Genomic DNA, 16866 nt, shown 5'->3' with positions numbered 1-16866 from the left:
AACCCCTCTAGATACCCTTCCCAGACTTCACGCCTCTCTCTGGCCCAGCTCTGAACCTGCGGTGCTGGGGGTGGTGGGTGGGGGTCTGTGTCCAGCTTTTTCTTCCCCAGAGTGAGAACCCCTCCAGGGTTGGGCTTGGGGCCTCTTGGGGTCCCTATTATCACCACAGAGACAGAGTGGGCTGCTCCAGGGCTTTGTAGCATGACTGATTTTGGAAAAGGCAGCTGATCAAATGGAGCAAGGCTGAACAGCAAAGCTGTGTAGGGTTTGGGCGGTGCTGGGGCCTGGGGTGGACCTCTGGAGTTCACACAGAGTGGAAAAGAGCTTTCTAGGAGAGCTGAGAGTAAGAAGATGTGTGTGTGTGTGTGTGTGTGTGTGTGTGTGTGTGTGTTTGCCCACATGCTTGAGGCTCCTTCCTAATGTGTGTCTAAGGTCTGAGGCTGGGAATGCTGCGACAGGCTCAAGGCCTGGCTGGGCCTGAGCTTTGGGTTTGTGTTCTGTGCCTTAAGTCCCCGTGAAGCTCTGAACGCGCCTGCATCTGTGCATGGTGGCTCTGCGTGCATGAGCTTCTCAGGACGTGCTTGCCCTGACTTTGGGGCATCTGCAGGTCTGTGTTTGTGCCCCGGCTCTGTGTGTGCCCGCGCTCTGAGTGTTGGGAGCCCGGGTGTTCACGAAGCCGGCGTGTCTGTCACTGCGGGGTCAGCCCATGCCTCACTGCACCGCCCGCCTGAATTTCTGCGGGTCTGCGGGTCCCAGGCTGCGTGGGTGGAGGGTGGGCAGGGACCCCGGGAAGCCGGTAGGGGGGGTGCGGGGGAGCTCTGGGCCGGCCCCGGGGCGGGGCGAGCAGCCCAGGGCTGGGGGCGGGGCGGCCCGGCAGCCTCACTTCGGCGAAGTTGGCGGCGCGGAGGCTGGCCCGGGACGCGCCCGGAGCCCAGGGAAGGAGGGAGGAGGGAGGAGGGAGGGTCGCGGCTGGCCGCCATGGGGCCGGGGACCCGGGGTCGCCGCCGCCGCCGTCGCCCGATGTCGCCGCCGCCGCCACTGCCGCCCGTGCGGGCGCTGCCCCTCTTGCTACTGCTAGCGGGGCCCGGGGCTGCAGGTGAGGGACTGGGACCCGGCGGGCGGGACTGGGTGGGCGGGTGGGGGAGGGTAAGAGCAGCTGAAGCCCCCCCGAGCCTGGGGCTGGGGGTTTGGCCTAGGAGCCAAGGAGCAGAGCAGGGGCAGGGAGCGCAGGAGCCCGGGGGCTGCGTGCCAGCCCCGGGGGGGGGGCAGGGGCTCCATGGGGGGAGGGCGCAGGGCCCCGAGGTCCGCAGGATAGGGGCGCAGGAGCGATCGGGGTTGGGGACGAGGGACCCAGAAATGGGGGACTGGGAGTTTGAGGTGCGGGGATCAAGGGCGCAAGGTCGGGGGCACCAAGAGTCTGGGGCTCGCTCCCAACGCACGTCCGCCTGGAGTCCTGGGAAGGTCCCGACCGGAGCCCCAGGACCCCCCAGGCTGGGGACCCCTCGCACAAAAGCCCCCGTACACACCCAGGGCTGGCCCGGCCGGGCGGGGGACGGGAAGGGGGCGCGAAGTTCTCGGAGCTCCGAACTCGGGGAAAAACTTCCCAGGCCGGGGCGCCGCAAGACCCGGAGCCGGAGCCGGAGCCGGAGCCGAGCCCGAGCCCGAGCCCCAGCGGCGCCCGCGCCCCTCTCGCCGCCCGCGGCCCCGCTCCCTCCCGGGACGCCGCCCCCGCGAGGGGAGGGCAGGCGGGGGCGGGGGGCGCGAGCCCACGTGCTCCTCGGGCTCGGGCGCCGGTCGGCTCCGGCCAGCCCCTCCCCCGCGGGCCGGGCCCCCCGCCCCTCCCCCGCCCCGCTCTCCCTTCCCCCGCTCGGGACAATGGCCGCGCCGTCTAGACACCCCCTCCCCCCGGGCCGGCCTCGCGCTTTCTTTGCCAGACAAAGCGGGACGGGCGGCGGGGCCCGGGCGGGGGCGGCGGGGGCGGCGGGGGCGGCGGGGGCGCACACCCCGAGGGAGGCCCGGCCGGCGGAACAGGGCCCGGGGTCCGGGGAGCCGCGGGGGCCCGCGCCGGGAGGGAGCGCCCGCCCGCCCGCCCGGGCAGGATCGGGCAGGAGCCGCCGCCCCCGCGGGCCCGGCGCGCACGCGGCCTGTCACACACTCGCCCGCACACACGGCTCCGGGTCGCACTTGCGGTGGAGACGTGCGCGCACACACGCACACACGCACACACGCACGCACGCACACACGCACGCACGCCCGCCGCCCGCCCGCCGCCCGCCGAGGGGATGCGCTGCCCGCGCGCTGGCCTTGCACACAGCTACCGCCGTCCCTGCGCACCGCACCGCACCGCGCCGCACCGCACCGCCCCGCCGACCGCCGGCCCAGGCTTCGTGCGCGTTGCCTGCTCACATCCAGACACACACGGACAGACTCAAGGCGGGCCTACACCCGGCTTATCCACGCGGACAGACAGGCACCCCCCAGACACGGACACACCTGGGAATGCGCTGGTCCCACACAGACGCACAGCTCTGTGCCCAGCTAAACCGCTCACGTGCCCGGGCCCGCAGCAGCTCCAGCCCGCACACAGGAGGTGCAGGCATCTGGACACGCGTGTGCCTTAAGAGTACACACGTGGCTCCCATGGCCCGCAGTTTGGCGAGTCCCACAGTCTGCATTTCCAGGCCCCTGTCTGGGGTGGTAACGTCCTGTCTCTGTCCACTGAGGAAGGGGACACATGCCATGTGGTCCTGTTCTCCTGTCCAGCTCAACTTGTTCTGTCTCCTCTCCATCTCTGTACATCTGTCCCCTCTCTGTGTTGTCCTGCTTTTCGTTGCCTTTTTTGTGTGTCTCCGTTTTTCTCTATCTCCCTCCATCTCCCTCCCATCTCTCTATCTGTGACACACGCACGCACACACACAGAGGTCCTACACCTGCCAGCACACTCGATTCTCCACCAGCTCACACCCAGCCACACCCCGGACCAGTCTGGCAGGAGAGTTAGACTGCCACGCCCCCGAGGGACACAGCCCTCAGGGATGGGGACGCCGGACAGGGCAGCACATGCCTGGTGCCAGCTGCTCCTCCCTTCAACCCACACCCCATCCCTACAACACCCAGTGCTGGCTCTGCAGGGGCTACAGGCCTTGGCCTCTCACCAGAGCACCATGCAGGTCTTCCCACCTGGAGCAGATGCCCAACATCAGGGCAAGGGAGACCCATGGCCCCAGGCCTCCTTGCCTCTGCCCCCTCCGTTACCCTGGGATCTGGGCACACAGCCCCAGACCTCCCTTCAACACTCAGCACCCCTCACTTCCTGCCTCTGCACACACACACCCCCCATTCTGGCAGCTTCCTGAGTCCCCACATCTGGCACAAGTCAGCACCTCCTCCTGCCCGCCCCTGCCTTGTGGTTCCCAGGGCTTGAGCTGGCAGGGACAGCTGCAGCCCCAACAGCTGGGGCCAGGGCGGGGGGCCGTGGGAACTGTGGATGCAGGGGCTCCATGCACCCACACAGACACCCCCAGCCCGTTGCAGCTGTTGCCTAGGGGAGGGAAGGACGGGCTCTGTCACTCTGAGCTGGGGTTCCTGGGTGCCTGGCTGACCCCCCATTTTCCTTTTGCTCCCACACAGCACCCCCTTGCCTGGACGGAAGCCCATGTATGAATGGAGGTCGCTGCACCCAGTTGCCCTCCCGGGAGGCTGCCTGCCTGTGAGTGCCTGGCTCTGAGCCATCAGTGGGTCCTGTGTGGGGAGGTGGTCTGTGTTCTCCCTTGGCCTCTGTGCACCGTGGATGCCTCTGCCACGTCCTACATGTGTATGTTTTGGGGAACCTCTAGAATGGGGTTAAGAACTGAGGAAGGTTGAGAGCAGGGGCTCTGCAGTCTGCCTGGCCTGGGTTCAGATCCCACATGGTGTTGCTGACTGCCTGGGTCTTAAACTCTTAAAGCTTCAGTGTTGTGGTCTGGAAAACAGGTGCACTAACCCCCACTTCACAGAGTTCTTGGCTGCCTGAGGTCACAGGTAAAGACTCTGATGGAGGTAGTTATTATTCAATCAACAGATCTTCAGGGACCAATGGCAGTGGCTTGGCAATACCAATTACATCCTCCCATATCTCAGTATTTAGTGTTGGGGGTACAGAGGCCTGTAATCCAGCCCTGCTCTGTCACTTTCTTGCTGTGTGACCTTGGGTTAGTCACTTCTCTCTGGATCTCATTGCATCTGTGACATAGGAGTGCTTTTCCCTGGCATGTGACCACGAAGGGGTTCAAGAATGCAGTTGTTGGATAATGTAAGGAAAGACAGAGGGTTGGGGGTAGCAGAGCAGAGGCAGGGAAAGCACTGAGCAGAGGGAGACGAGTCCATTTGAATTCTGGGCTCTGGGATACCTTGAGCAAGTGCTTTGAGCTCTCTGAATCTGTTTTTGCATCTGGAAAATGGGGGCAATTATAGTTCCTCCTTTACGGGGTTGATTGTAGAGGTCGAGAGACACTTCATATGATGAACTCCGCAAAGTGCTCAGCGTACTTACGTAAAGTGTAAGTGCTCCATAAATTGGGAGGATGATGAAGATGATGATTATTAATAATAATGGCAGGGGCACAGGAATACATGCCATAAAGGGGAACGTCCCAAGGTTTTGGGGAAATGCTTGGTTCCTTTTATAATATTGTCATTAGTAATCGTAGCCATTGACTGATTCACTAATGTATTCGTTTATTCAACAACATGTGTGCCAAGCTGGACGGGTCCGGGGTGACTTTTGATCCTGGAGAGCCCCTTTGAAGTTACACACTGCCCTTTGACTGGAGTCCCACTTGGGCTCACCCAGGTGGGGGCTTAGCCTGGCTGAGCGGGTTCCTCAGGTTGGGAGTCCGCGATGGTGGGGGTGGGGGAAGTGTGACCTTATCTGGAGCTACTCACCTGGGAGGCGGAGCCGCGGGGCCGGGCGCCTGCTCAGTGGAGCTCGGCACCTGGAATACAGCCGACAGGTGAATGCTGCCGCCGCTGCCCCGCCCCTTAACAGGTGAATCACCAGCGCGCGCGGCCGCCCGGAGCCCGGATTACCTGGAGTGGAGCGGCCTGTCCCCAGAGCTGGGCCGGGGGGAGCCACTCCCCACGGGCCCCCATCTCCTTCCAGATTCTAAATATTGGGGTCTTTTTAGGAACGCCCCAATATGTCAGGCTTCCGTGGACCCCCTCCTTAGCCTCTTACTCAAAGTAGCCTCCCAAGCCCTCATCTCTGCCTTCCAATCTTCACCGCACCCCCTCCCCCCTCCCCTCCCCTCCCCTCCCCTCCCCTCCCCTCCCCTCCCCTCCCCTCCCCTTCCGCCGACCCCCAGCCCAGTCTGCGCTCCCCTGTCGGTTTCCCCCAAAGCCCAGGCTGTGAGGCGGGGCGCGGGCGGAGGCTGGAACCGGCCCGACCGGTCGGCAGGGGAGCGGGGCGCAGAGCGTGGGAACCCGCCCGGGGCGTCGGGAGGGGGCCGCGCGGCCGCGCCCTGCCCGGCGGTGGGACCGCCAGTCCCCGGCGCCCGGCGCAGCGCGCCCCCTCCCGGCGCACAGTCGCGACGCACGTCCTAGCCCTGCGGGTCGAGGGGATCCCTTTGGGGAGGGGCTCGGAGCCTGGGCCCCCCTTCCTAGCACCATCGGCACCCCTGCCGTGCCGTGCTCTGGCCTGTTTCGCGGGGGGCCGGGGTGGGGGGAGTCTTGTGGGTGACGCTAGGGACTGAGTCAGCTCTGAGCTTAGAGGGAGGCACCGCGCGGGGGTGGGGTGGGGTGGGGTGGGGGGGTGGGCAGCGTCGGGGGCGGGGCCTTGGACCCTCTGGCCAGTCCTAACCCTTCCCTCCCGCACCGCCACCGCCACCGCCACCGCTCCCCTCTCGAGGTTTCCAGTCTCGAGACCAAGGGCTCTATTCCCCTCATACTCAAGGTTGCCTTGGTGGGCTTGGGGCAGGGGCCGGAGGCCAAGGACTCCATCCCAGTAAGAGGGCGCCAGCATTGGTGTCCCCTCCTCCTCCCAATGGCAGGAAGGGTTGTAGGTGCCTCCAGGAAAGGGGTGGAGGATTTGTGAGACTTCCCCTCTCTGTCCGAGATGCCGTCTGTGAACTGCCCTGTGGATTTGGGTCTGAATGTGTGCCAGGCCAGTATGTGGAACCGGCTGTCCCGCGGTGTCCTCTGTATGTTTCTGAGTCTGTGCGTGCTTGAGTGGTTGTCTCCTGGCATCTGAGGCTTTGCATTCACTGTTCCCTCTGCCCCGAAGGCCCTTCCTCACACAGCCCCACGGCGCCCTCGCTCACCTTCCTCGGGCTGAAGATACCAGGTTTGCCGTCCGTTGTCACTCATCTCCTTTATTCTGGGTCGTGGTTTCCTGGCTGCCATAACAGACCACCCAGCTGGGTGGTTTAAAACAACAGACGTTTATTCTCACAGTTCTGGAGGCCAGAGGTCTGAAATCAAGGTGTTGGCAGCCCCGCCGTGTCCAGCGGCCTCACAGGAGAGTCCTTCCTGGCCTCCTCACCTCCTAGCAACTTCAGGCGCTCCTTGGCTTGGGGGTGCAACACTCCGATGTCTGCTTCTGTCGTCACATGGTCTTCTCCTCTTTCTCCCAAGCCTCCCTCTGCCAGTGGATTTAGGGCCCATTTTGAAAATCCAGGATGATCTCATCTGTGATATCTTTCACTTAGTTACAACCGCAAAGACTCTTTTTTCCAAATAAGGTCAGAGTCACAGGTTCTGGGACATGGGCGTTTCTCTTCTGGGGCCATCACGCAAACCCATTGAACTCTTCACGGCCTTTACCATCCCATGCCGGCATGTTGTATCGTTGTTCGTGTATCTTCTCTTGGCCCAACTTGGCTGTGAGCATAAAGAGGGTGGGGATGACTTTTATTGTGTCTGCGACTGTATTCCCATTGCTAAGAACATAGTAGGCACTCAGGGAATATTGTTGCACGAATGAACGAGGCGTGTGCCCATTTGTTGGGCTGTTTGCTTGTGTGTTTCTTGCCTTTCACATGTGTGTATCTCAGGGTCTGGGATGCTCCTGCCCAGTACCATCCTAGTACTGCTCTACTAAGCTGTCTCTGCCCACAGGTGCCCGCCGGGATGGGTGGGCGAGCGGTGCCAGCTGGAGGACCCCTGCCATTCGGGCCCCTGCGCTGGCCGTGGCGTCTGCCAGAGTTCCGTGGTGGCAGGCGCCGCCCGCTTCTCCTGCCGCTGCCCCCGTGGCTTCCGAGGTAAGGGATGGTCTGGAGGGGAGCCCGGGGCAGGCAAGGGTGTGAAGAGCCCAAGCTCACCCTCTCCTGGTCCCTCCAGGTCCCGACTGCTCCCTGCCGGACCCCTGCCTCAGCAGCCCCTGTACCCATGGGGCCCGCTGCTCGGTGGGGCCCGATGGCCGCTACATCTGCTCCTGCCCGCCTGGCTACCAGGGCCGCAGCTGCCGAAGTGATGTGGATGAGTGCCGGGTGCCAGGGCCCTGCCGCCACGGCGGCACCTGCCTCAACACGCCCGGGTCCTTCCGCTGCCAGTGCCCAGCTGGCTACACGGGGCCACTGTGTGAGAATCCTGCCGTGCCCTGTGCCCCCTCGCCGTGCCGTAACGGGGGCACATGCAGACAGAGTGGCGATCTCACCTATGACTGCGCCTGCCTTCCTGGTGAGGGAACTGTGCCCTGGGGGGGGGGGCAGCAGGAGCACAGGGACAGCTGGCCAGCCTGGCAGTGACCACCTTTGCCTCCTCCTCTCATGCCAGGGTTCGAGGGCCAGAACTGTGAAGTGAATGTGGATGACTGTCCAGGGCACCGATGTCTAAATGGGGGGACGTGTGTGGATGGCGTCAACACCTACAACTGCCAGTGTCCTCCCGAATGGACAGGTGAGCACCAGGGCTGAAGACAGCCAGGTGGCAGACGTTGGGTGGGCATGCAGCGGGTATGGACTGGCATGTCTGTATGCCACAGGCCAATTCTGCACGGAGGACGTGGATGAATGCCAGCTGCAGCCCAACGCTTGCCACAATGGGGGCACCTGCTTCAACACTCTGGGTGGCCACAGCTGTGTGTGTGTCAATGGCTGGACAGGCGAGAGCTGCAGTCAGAATATCGATGACTGTGCCACAGCTGTGTGCTTCCACGGGGCCACCTGCCATGACCGTGTGGCCTCGTTCTACTGTGCCTGTCCCATGGGCAAGACTGGTGAGTGGCCATTTTCTTCATAGGCAGCAGGGAGCCATTGATGGTTCTATAGTGGGGGCAGAGATGGAGTCTGACTTGAATGTGAGAATGATTATGCTGGAGGCCAGATTTGGGGTGCAGGCTGAGCCTGGGAGAGGCCTAAGTAGAGGCTGGCCCAGAGTCCAGGGCAGTAGCCCTCAAAATAGAGAGCTATCCTGTGACTGAGAAGAAGATGGGACCTTTGCAAGTGGCAAAGGTCAGGGAAGGTGTTTGGGAGGGGGACTTGGATATGGACAACAGGTCATGTCAGGCAGAGGATGCTGTAGAAGCAAAGGCGTAAAGGTATATAATCAGAAAAGGGAGTCAACAGATTTTAAAACAATATGTGGATATTTCCAACTCATTTTCAAATGATTCAGAAAAAAATACATAAAGCTTACAGTAGTTGAGTATAAGTGGTAGGGGTATGCATCAACTTTGTGTTACATTTGAAAATTTTCATAATAAACGATTGGGAAAAATACCTACTGAATACACCGCAGGTTAATAAAAACAAAACACAAAACAACGTGTGGGGGATGTGGGACTTTGGGCAGAGCTTGAGGGTCTGCTCTTTTTTTTTTTTTTTTAAGATTTTATTGATTTATTCATGAGAGACACAGAGAGAGAGAGAGAGAGAGAGAGAGAGAGAGGCAGACACAGGCAGAGCAAGAAGCAGGCTCCATGCAGGGAGCCCAATGTGGGATTCGATCCCAGGTCTCCAGGATCACGCCCTGGGCCGAAGGCAGGCGCTAAACCGCTGAGCCACCCAAGGATCCCCTGGAGGGTCCACTCTTGAACTCTGCCTACCCCTTTCCAGGACTTCTGTGTCATCTGGATGATGCCTGCGTCAGCAACCCCTGTCACGAGGATGCTATCTGCGACACGAACCCTGTGAATGGCCGGGCCATCTGCACCTGTCCACCAGGCTTTACTGGCGGGGCATGTGACCAGGATGTGGATGAGTGCTCCATTGGTGAGGGGAGCACCATCTGAGAGTTGGGAGGGAGGCAAGAGGCAGGTCCTTAGCCACCCATGCTCACACTGGGGGTGCCTATTCCTGCAGGCGCCAACCCATGTGAGCACCTGGGCCGGTGCGTGAACACACAGGGCTCATTCCTGTGCCAGTGCGGCCGTGGCTACACTGGCCCGCGCTGCGAAACTGATGTCAACGAGTGCCTCTCCGGGCCCTGCCGTAACCAGGCCACGTGCCTCGACCGTATTGGCCAGTTCACCTGTATCTGCATGGCAGGTGCGTGGTGGGTGTGGTGAGGGCGGAGCCTGAGGCTGTGGCCAAGGCCAGGGAAGCCTGCAGGCCACAACGAGGGTCCCTCCCACCTGGGTGAAACTGTGTCTGGAACGCGACCCCCAGGGACTGAAGCCTGGGATGAGATGGAGGCTAGGCCAGAGCAGAATCTTTGTGGGAGGCTAGGGTCATAGTCAAATGGGGTCCATAGAATCTCAGATGGGCTGGGAGTAGAGTCTGTGCCTCAGGACCCACTGGGGGGCTGGGGATGATATGAGGGCGCGACCAGGGGCTGGAGTGGGTTGAGGAGCCTGTAGACAGCCTGACACTAACACTGGGGTGGGATTGAGGCCGGGCCCAAGACTGTGGGGGGGGCCCTGGGGCTGGTAGCTGAGAACCCGGTATAGTGTGACTACTGCAGAGGGAGTAGAGTGGTCTGAAGGCAAGGCCCATGTGGAATCTTAGAATCCTTGGGCCAGTCAGGCCCACATGAGCATCCACCGTGAGGTCAAAAGCTGAATCTGGCATTGGGCTGGGCGACAAGGCCAAGCAAGGCTCTGGGGGACTATTTCTGAGTAAGAAAGGGAATCCTCTCCCGCTTGTTCTCCCTTTGGACAGAGGCTAACCCCCACCGCCCTAATACCCTCCCTCACTCCCTAGGCTTTACAGGCACCTACTGTGAGGTGGACATGGATGAGTGTCAGAGTAGCCCATGTGTCAACGGTGGGATCTGCAAAGACAGAGTCAATGGCTTCAGCTGCACCTGCCCCTCAGGTGAGGACCCTGGGCCAGGGAGCCTGAAAAAGACAGGTCCCCACAGAGGCAAAGGCTCTAGGGGCACCTATAAGACCATGTTAGTGGATAACTGTCATGAAAGAAGTCACATGCTATGAAAAACATTGAAATTAATTTAAAACTAAATTAGGGTGCCTGGGTCGGTTAAGCATCTGATTCTTGATCTCAGCCCAGGTCTTGATCTCAGGGTGAGTTCAAGCCCTGCGTTGGGCTCCACGCTGGGCGCCGAGCCTACTTAAAAAACAGGCAAAAAAACAAAAACAAAAAAACCCACACAAAACTAAGTAAATGATGATCCTACTCATCTCACCTGAACAAGACAGGGCTGGCAAGGGGTGGCTTCTCTGACCCTATCTGAGCCTCTGTCCATCCCACTCCCCACCCTAAGGCTTCAGCGGGGCCATGTGTCAGCTGGATGTGGACGAGTGTGCAAGCACACCCTGCCGGAACGGAGCCAAGTGTGTAGACCAGCCCGATGGCTACGAATGCCGCTGCGCAGAGGGTGAGAGGGCCTGGAGGCGGGGCAGGGGAGGGGGAAGGCAAAAAACAGCCCTGAGGAAAATGTGGGGGTGGGGGGGTGCTGCAGCAAGGCGGGACCAATGATGGAGGTGAGCCTAGGGGCGGGGCCAACAAGTCTGGCCCAGACTGGGTGCGCTGAGGTAGAGTCCCACGTGTCCCCATTTCCAAGTCCAGAGTGGAGAGTGATGGGGAGCAGGGTTGCTAGTGTAAGGACTGGAGGCGGGGTTACAGCTGGGGACGGGATGTATCTGCGGAGGTGTCTTTGGGGGGCTAGTCCTGGAGCTTGTAGCTGGCTAGAGTTAGGGTGCGGGGCCTGGGCCGAGCCCACCTCCCGCTGGCTGGATGCGCAGGGCCTGGGGTGGGGGGGCCAGGAGTGGGCCGAGGCCAAGGCTGTGGGCAAGACCTTGGCTAGTGGGCAGAGCCTGACCCTCCGTCCTCCAGGCTTCGAGGGCACCCTGTGTGAGCGCAACGTGGATGACTGCTCCCCGGATCCGTGCCACCATGGGCGCTGTGTGGATGGTATCGCCAGCTTCTCGTGCGCCTGCGCCCCGGGATACACGGGCACACGCTGTGAGAGCCAGGTGGACGAGTGCCGCAGCCAGCCCTGCCGCCACGGAGGCAAATGTTTAGACTTGGTGGACAAGTATCTGTGCCGCTGCCCTCCTGGCACTACAGGTGGGGCCGGAGGCTGGGCTGGGCCAGAAATCTGGAAGGGCACAGAGGGTTTGGGAATGGTGCCCCCGGTGGGGCTCAGTGGTGGCTCCCCCTGCTGTGATCCCCTTCCCCAGGAGTGAACTGCGAGGTGAACATTGATGATTGTGCCAGCAACCCCTGCACCTTCGGAGTCTGCCGGGATGGCATCAACCGCTATGACTGTGTCTGCCAGCCTGGCTTCACAGGTAGGCAAGTGGCTGTTGTGGGAAGAGGGCCATTATAGGGGGAGAGGACGAGGATGAAATCACCCTATTCTTGGCCGAGTTTGCCCCTCTCTTTGCATTCACTTGTCCAATGAGATTGACCACACGTAGCCTTGAGTTTGAGCTCTCTCTCGTTGGCCTGAGGTTGACCGCAGTCTCAAAGAGGGGGGTGTTTCTGCATAGGGCCAAAGTAATCCTTGGTGAAAATGAAGGTGACTTCATGTAAGTTTGGGGATGAGTATGATCTGGGGTGACGCAGCTTTGGCTTGAGGAGGTGGCTGTCTTAATGTGGACAAGAGCTGATGTGTTATGAAGATGAGATGGTTCTCGCCCAAGGGTGTGGCCAAACGGGGCAAGGTTGCCCTTCCCTCTTGGCACCATGGCCGTTGTCCTGGGATGAGGTTGCCTTCATGCTCTTCAGGGCCCCTTTGCAACGTGGAGATCAACGAGTGTGCGTCCAGCCCGTGCGGTGATGGAGGCTCCTGCGTGGATGGGGAAAATGGATTCCGCTGCCTCTGCCCTCCTGGCTCCCTGCCCCCGCTCTGCCTCCCCCCGAGCCATCCCTGTGCCCAAGAACCTTGCAGTCACGGTGTCTGCCATGATGCGCCCGGAGGGTGAGGCCTCTCCCCAGCCCCCTGACCCCTGCTGCCTCCTGCCCACGGGCGTGCCCTGACTGCCGTCCCCTCCAGGTTCCGCTGCGTGTGTGAGCCTGGCTGGAGTGGCCCCCGATGCAGCCAGAGCCTCGCTCCCGATGCCTGTGAATCCCAGCCCTGCCGGTCTGGCGGCACCTGCACCAGTGACGGGATGGGCTTCCACTGCACCTGTCCCCCTGGTGTCCAGGGTGTGTGCCCCCACGTTCCCACCCCAGGCTCTCCCGCCCCACTTCTTCTTGCTTGTTTCCTTTCTGCTCCACTCTCCTTCCTCTGCATTTGCCTCCTCCCCGCCTCCCCCCGCCCAGGAGCTTTGGAGGTGGGTATCAAGGTGGGGACCCTGGGGGAAATACCAGGAATCTGTCAAGACTGTCTCATTCTGCCTGCCTGCTACAGGCCGCCAGTGTGAGCTGCCGTCTCCCTGTGCCCCGAACCCCTGTGAGCATGGGGGCCACTGCGAGGCTTCCCCCGGCCAGCTGCCTGTCTGTTCCTGTTCCCCCGGCTGGCAAGGTACACCATCTGCCTCTTCCTCTTCTTCCTCTCCTTCACCTCCTCTGCACCCCGCTGCATACTGGCTGGTGCTGGGTCCCCAGAGGGAAACCTACCCTTGGCTCTGCCTTTTTTTTTTTTTTAAGATTTTATTTATTTATTCATGAGAGACACGGAGAGAGAAGCAGAGACACAGGCAGAGGGAGAAGCAGAGACACAGGCAGAGGGAGAAGCAAGCTCTATGCAGGGAGCCTGACACGGGACTCGATCCCGGGTCTCCAGGATCACACCCTGGGCTGAAGGCAGCGCTAAACCGCTGAGCCACCTGGGCCGCCCTGGCTCTGCCTTTTGAGGGGGCTTCTTTTTAGGAAGGGACCTGAGCTGGACAGACACTTGCAGCCTGTGTGGTCGGTTCTGGAGAAGAAGGGATATGGGGGTGGGGAAGCTAGGACCCAGGCAGAGGGTTCTGGGACAGCTTCCTTGAGGGGCAGACCTCAATCAGAATGCTACAAGGGAACAGCGCGTGCCATGTGCAAAACACCCAGAGGCAAATGACAGCATAGCTTGTCCTTGTATTTACCCACCTCAGCCTTCCAGGTCCCCCTGAGAGCCAGGTCCGCTCAGGCCTTACCCTGTACCCTCTAACCCTAGATGTTACCTTGGTCCCCATTCCCAGGTCCACGATGCCAGCAGGATGTGGATGAATGTGCTGGTCCCTCACCCTGTGGTTCCCACGGTACCTGCACCAACCTGGAGGGAAGTTTCAGCTGTACCTGCCACAGGGGGTATAGTGGTCCTTCCTGCGATCAGGACATTGACGACTGTGACCCCAGTGAGTTGAGGGGAGCCCTCCGGGGTTGCTGCTTGAGACCATATGTTCATCAAGCCCATACTGTGTGCACATCACTGTGCTTTCATCTTCACTGTTCTCTTATCTCCCCCATTTTATTCTTGAAAACCACGGCCCCAAAGAGGTTAAGTGACTTGCCCAAGGTCACAAAGCAAGAGGGATGGGGTGCCTGAAACCATAACTGCCTCTGGCAACAAGCCATAAGTTAACATTATGTGTCAAATATGACATAATAGGGCCCCAGTGAGTCCTCAAGGAGCACTGATAGACCCATAATGGAAGCCACTTATACACTTGAAAACTTTCTAGTAGCCACAAAAAGTAAAAAAAAAAAGATATATATTTAATAATGTTTTATTTAAACTAATATATAAAACTTATTTTGACTGTAATCAATATAAAATTATTTGAGATATTTTACATTCATTTTCTTTCCATACTAAGTCTTCAAAATCAGAAATCTAGTGTTTATTTTATACTTCAGCACATCCCATTTTGGACCAGCCACATGTGAAGGGCTTAAGAGCCCCATGTGGCCCGTGGCCACTATTCTGGCCAGCCTGGGTCTGGAGGAGGCCTTCTGTGCTGTGCCCAGGAATAAATAGACATAACTTAACTGCATGGGCTTGGCAGCTCAGGGGGCCTTTTGGCTCCTCTGTCTCCACCCTCCTTGCACATAGGTGAGGTTTCCAGCTAAGGGAGGGGATAAGGCCACAGAGGGGACAGAATTGGATTCCGCTGACCAAATATGCCCCTGCCCATTAAGGCTGGTTTCCTCCCAATTCCCTTCTATGAAAGGCATGGCTGGGTCAGGTTGGGCTGATGGGGGGCCGGGTGTATGACCAGGCCTTCTCCCTTCGGACCTTAGACCCCTGCCTGAATGGTGGCTCCTGTCAGGATGGCGTGGGCTCCTTTTCGTGCTCCTGCCTCCCTGGCTTTGCTGGTCCCCGCTGTGCCCGAGATGTGGATGAGTGCCTGAGCAGCCCCTGTGGCCCGGGCACCTGCACGGACCACGTGGCCTCCTTTACCTGCACCTGCCCACCTGGTTATGGAGGCTTCCACTGTGAGCAGGACCTGCCCGACTGCAGCCCCAGGTGTGTGGGGCTGCTCCTGGGAGCTCAGGGACCCTGGTAATGGATGGGGTGTGGAATGTGAGAGAGTGGGGACTCTCACTCTTACTCCACCTCACAACTCTGATCCGTGATGGAGGAGTGTCCAGGAAGGGTCAGGGCATTTGTTTGGAGGTCACCTTGGGGACACTGGTCCCTAAAGGTAGGGGTAGGGGTCTGAGACAGGGCCCTCTTGACGGGAGGCTGGGCCAGAAGGCGGGGCCTGCATGGGTGTGGAGCCTGACCCACCCCTCACTTCCTCGCTTCCCCTCTAGCTCCTGCTTCCACGGCGGGACCTGCGTGGACGGCGTGAACTCGTTCAGCTGCCAGTGCCGCCCTGGCTACACGGGCGCGCACTGCCAACACGAGGCCGACCCCTGCCTCTCTCGGCCCTGCCTGCACGGGGGAGTCTGCACCGCTGCCCACCCTGGCTACCGCTGCACCTGCCCAGAGGGCTTCACTGGCGCGCAGTGCCAGGTGGGCAGGGTCACGGGGTGGGGGGGCGGGGAGAGGAATTTGGAGGGCTGCTCCGGGGTAGGGGACTGCCCTGGGGCCCTGGAGAAGCCGGGGTGCGACTCCTCGGGGGTCCTCCAGCACTGATGCTGACCCCTTCCCCTGCAGACGCTGGTAGACTGGTGCAGCCGTGCGCCCTGCCAGAACGGGGGTCGCTGTGCCCGGACCGGGGCCTCCTTCTACTGCCTTTGCCCTCCGGGGTGGAGCGGCCGCCTCTGTGACCTCCGGAGCGTGCCCTGCAGGGAGGCTGCAGCCCAGATCGGTGAGGCAGAGCGCAGAGTCGGGGTGTGGGGCTCAGGAGGGTGTGTGCGCCTGAGCTTTGTGCTACTGTGAGCCGAATAAGGCGAGACTATCGGGCAGAATGGGGTGTATGGGTGAGCGTCTGTGGAAGTGTAACCGTGGGACAGCTGGTCAGGGCCAGGAGGGCGCTTGCCTCTGTCACCATGAGGTATCTGGGATGACGTCTGTGATGCTGTGTGTGACTGAGCTAGTGTGGGCAGTAGAGGCGTGTGTACGTGCGTGCCAGTGACTGAGACTGTGCCAGTTTGGAGGGCCGTGTGACAAGCCGATGGAGTGTGCGTGAGACCCTGGTGACTGATGCCAGCAGGGCTGTTTGGTGATGCTGAGAGTGATGGGAATATGTGCCTGACACCGCCCTCCTCTGTGCAGGGGTGCGGCTGGAAGAGCTGTGTCAGACAGGTGGGCAGTGCGTGGACAAGGACAATTCTCACTACTGCGTGTGCCCCGAAGGCCGCACGGGCAGCCACTGTGAGCAGGAGGTGGACCCCTGCTTGGCCCAGCCCTGCCAGCATGGGGGCACCTGTCAAGGCTACATGGGGGGTTATGTGTGTGAGGTAAGGGGCGCCCAGAGTCGGAGACGGGAGCTAGTCATGCTGGGTGTGTCTGTACACACACTTCTGTGTGTCTGTGACCTGGTATGGGTGTGTCGCTCTCTAGGCATGTCTGGGTTTTTGCTTTTGCGTCTCTGGGTATAATCTTGTGGGTATATTTCTTGGTTGATCTGAGGGATTTTCTGCCTGTCTGGGTGTGCCTCTGTCTTCGGTTGTTTCCTGGATGTGTCTCTGTCCCTTTGTGCGCCCTGACTTTTTGGGGAGGAATGCACGTGCTGGTGTCTGAGTGCATCTCTGGTTGTGTGTTTTTTGGGTGTATCTGGGTACCTGATGTTTCTCCTGTGTGCCTGTCCTGTGCATTTGTGTATCTGTGTCTCTCTGTACCCGGCGTGTCTGCGACCCTCTGTGACTGGATGTGCAGGCCTCTGTGTGTTGGATGACTCTATGTCCTTTTGTACTGCGATCTCTGTGTCTTCCTGGGGAGTATCTGTGTCCCTCTGGGCTTAGAAGTCTTTGTCTCACATCACTACAGTGTCCAGCTGGCTACACCGGGGACAACTGTGAGGATGATGTGGATGAATGTGCCTCCCAGCCTTGCCAGCACGGGGGCTTCTGCATTGACCTTGTGGCCCGCTATCTCTGCTCCTGCCCCCCAGGAACACTGGGTATGCCAGGGCCAGGGTGGGGGACAGGATGGGAGGCTGGGTCCCCATCCCCT

The 16866-nt window shown here is 60.5% G+C and overlaps 1 protein-coding gene across 1 annotated transcript in view; it reads left to right on the top strand.

Annotated features, from left to right (window-relative positions):
- Positions 1-893: 893 nt before the first annotated feature.
- The window catches only part of NOTCH3 (notch receptor 3), a 35321-nt gene continuing 19348 nt past the window's right edge, over positions 894-16866 (top strand). The window contains exons 1-21 of the mRNA XM_041762574.1: positions 894-1096; positions 3631-3709; positions 7093-7235; positions 7315-7653; positions 7750-7872; positions 7958-8191; positions 9030-9185; positions 9276-9461; positions 10116-10229; positions 10639-10752; positions 11211-11444; positions 11558-11668; positions 12108-12300; positions 12376-12527; positions 12733-12846; positions 13502-13657; positions 14544-14769; positions 15060-15261; positions 15406-15559; positions 15967-16151; positions 16681-16813. Of these exons, the coding sequence (XP_041618508.1) occupies positions 979-1096; positions 3631-3709; positions 7093-7235; positions 7315-7653; positions 7750-7872; positions 7958-8191; positions 9030-9185; positions 9276-9461; positions 10116-10229; positions 10639-10752; positions 11211-11444; positions 11558-11668; positions 12108-12300; positions 12376-12527; positions 12733-12846; positions 13502-13657; positions 14544-14769; positions 15060-15261; positions 15406-15559; positions 15967-16151; positions 16681-16813 (3466 nt within the window). The 5' untranslated portion in view covers positions 894-978. The remainder of the gene's footprint in view (positions 1097-3630; positions 3710-7092; positions 7236-7314; positions 7654-7749; positions 7873-7957; positions 8192-9029; positions 9186-9275; positions 9462-10115; positions 10230-10638; positions 10753-11210; positions 11445-11557; positions 11669-12107; positions 12301-12375; positions 12528-12732; positions 12847-13501; positions 13658-14543; positions 14770-15059; positions 15262-15405; positions 15560-15966; positions 16152-16680; positions 16814-16866) is intronic.

This window comes from Vulpes lagopus, chromosome 7, assembly GCF_018345385.1.
Source record: "Vulpes lagopus strain Blue_001 chromosome 7, ASM1834538v1, whole genome shotgun sequence".
Taxonomy (NCBI): Eukaryota; Metazoa; Chordata; class Mammalia; order Carnivora; family Canidae; genus Vulpes; species Vulpes lagopus.
Note: the sequence above shows the minus strand (reverse complement) of the source record. Positions and strands in the feature narration are given on the sequence as shown.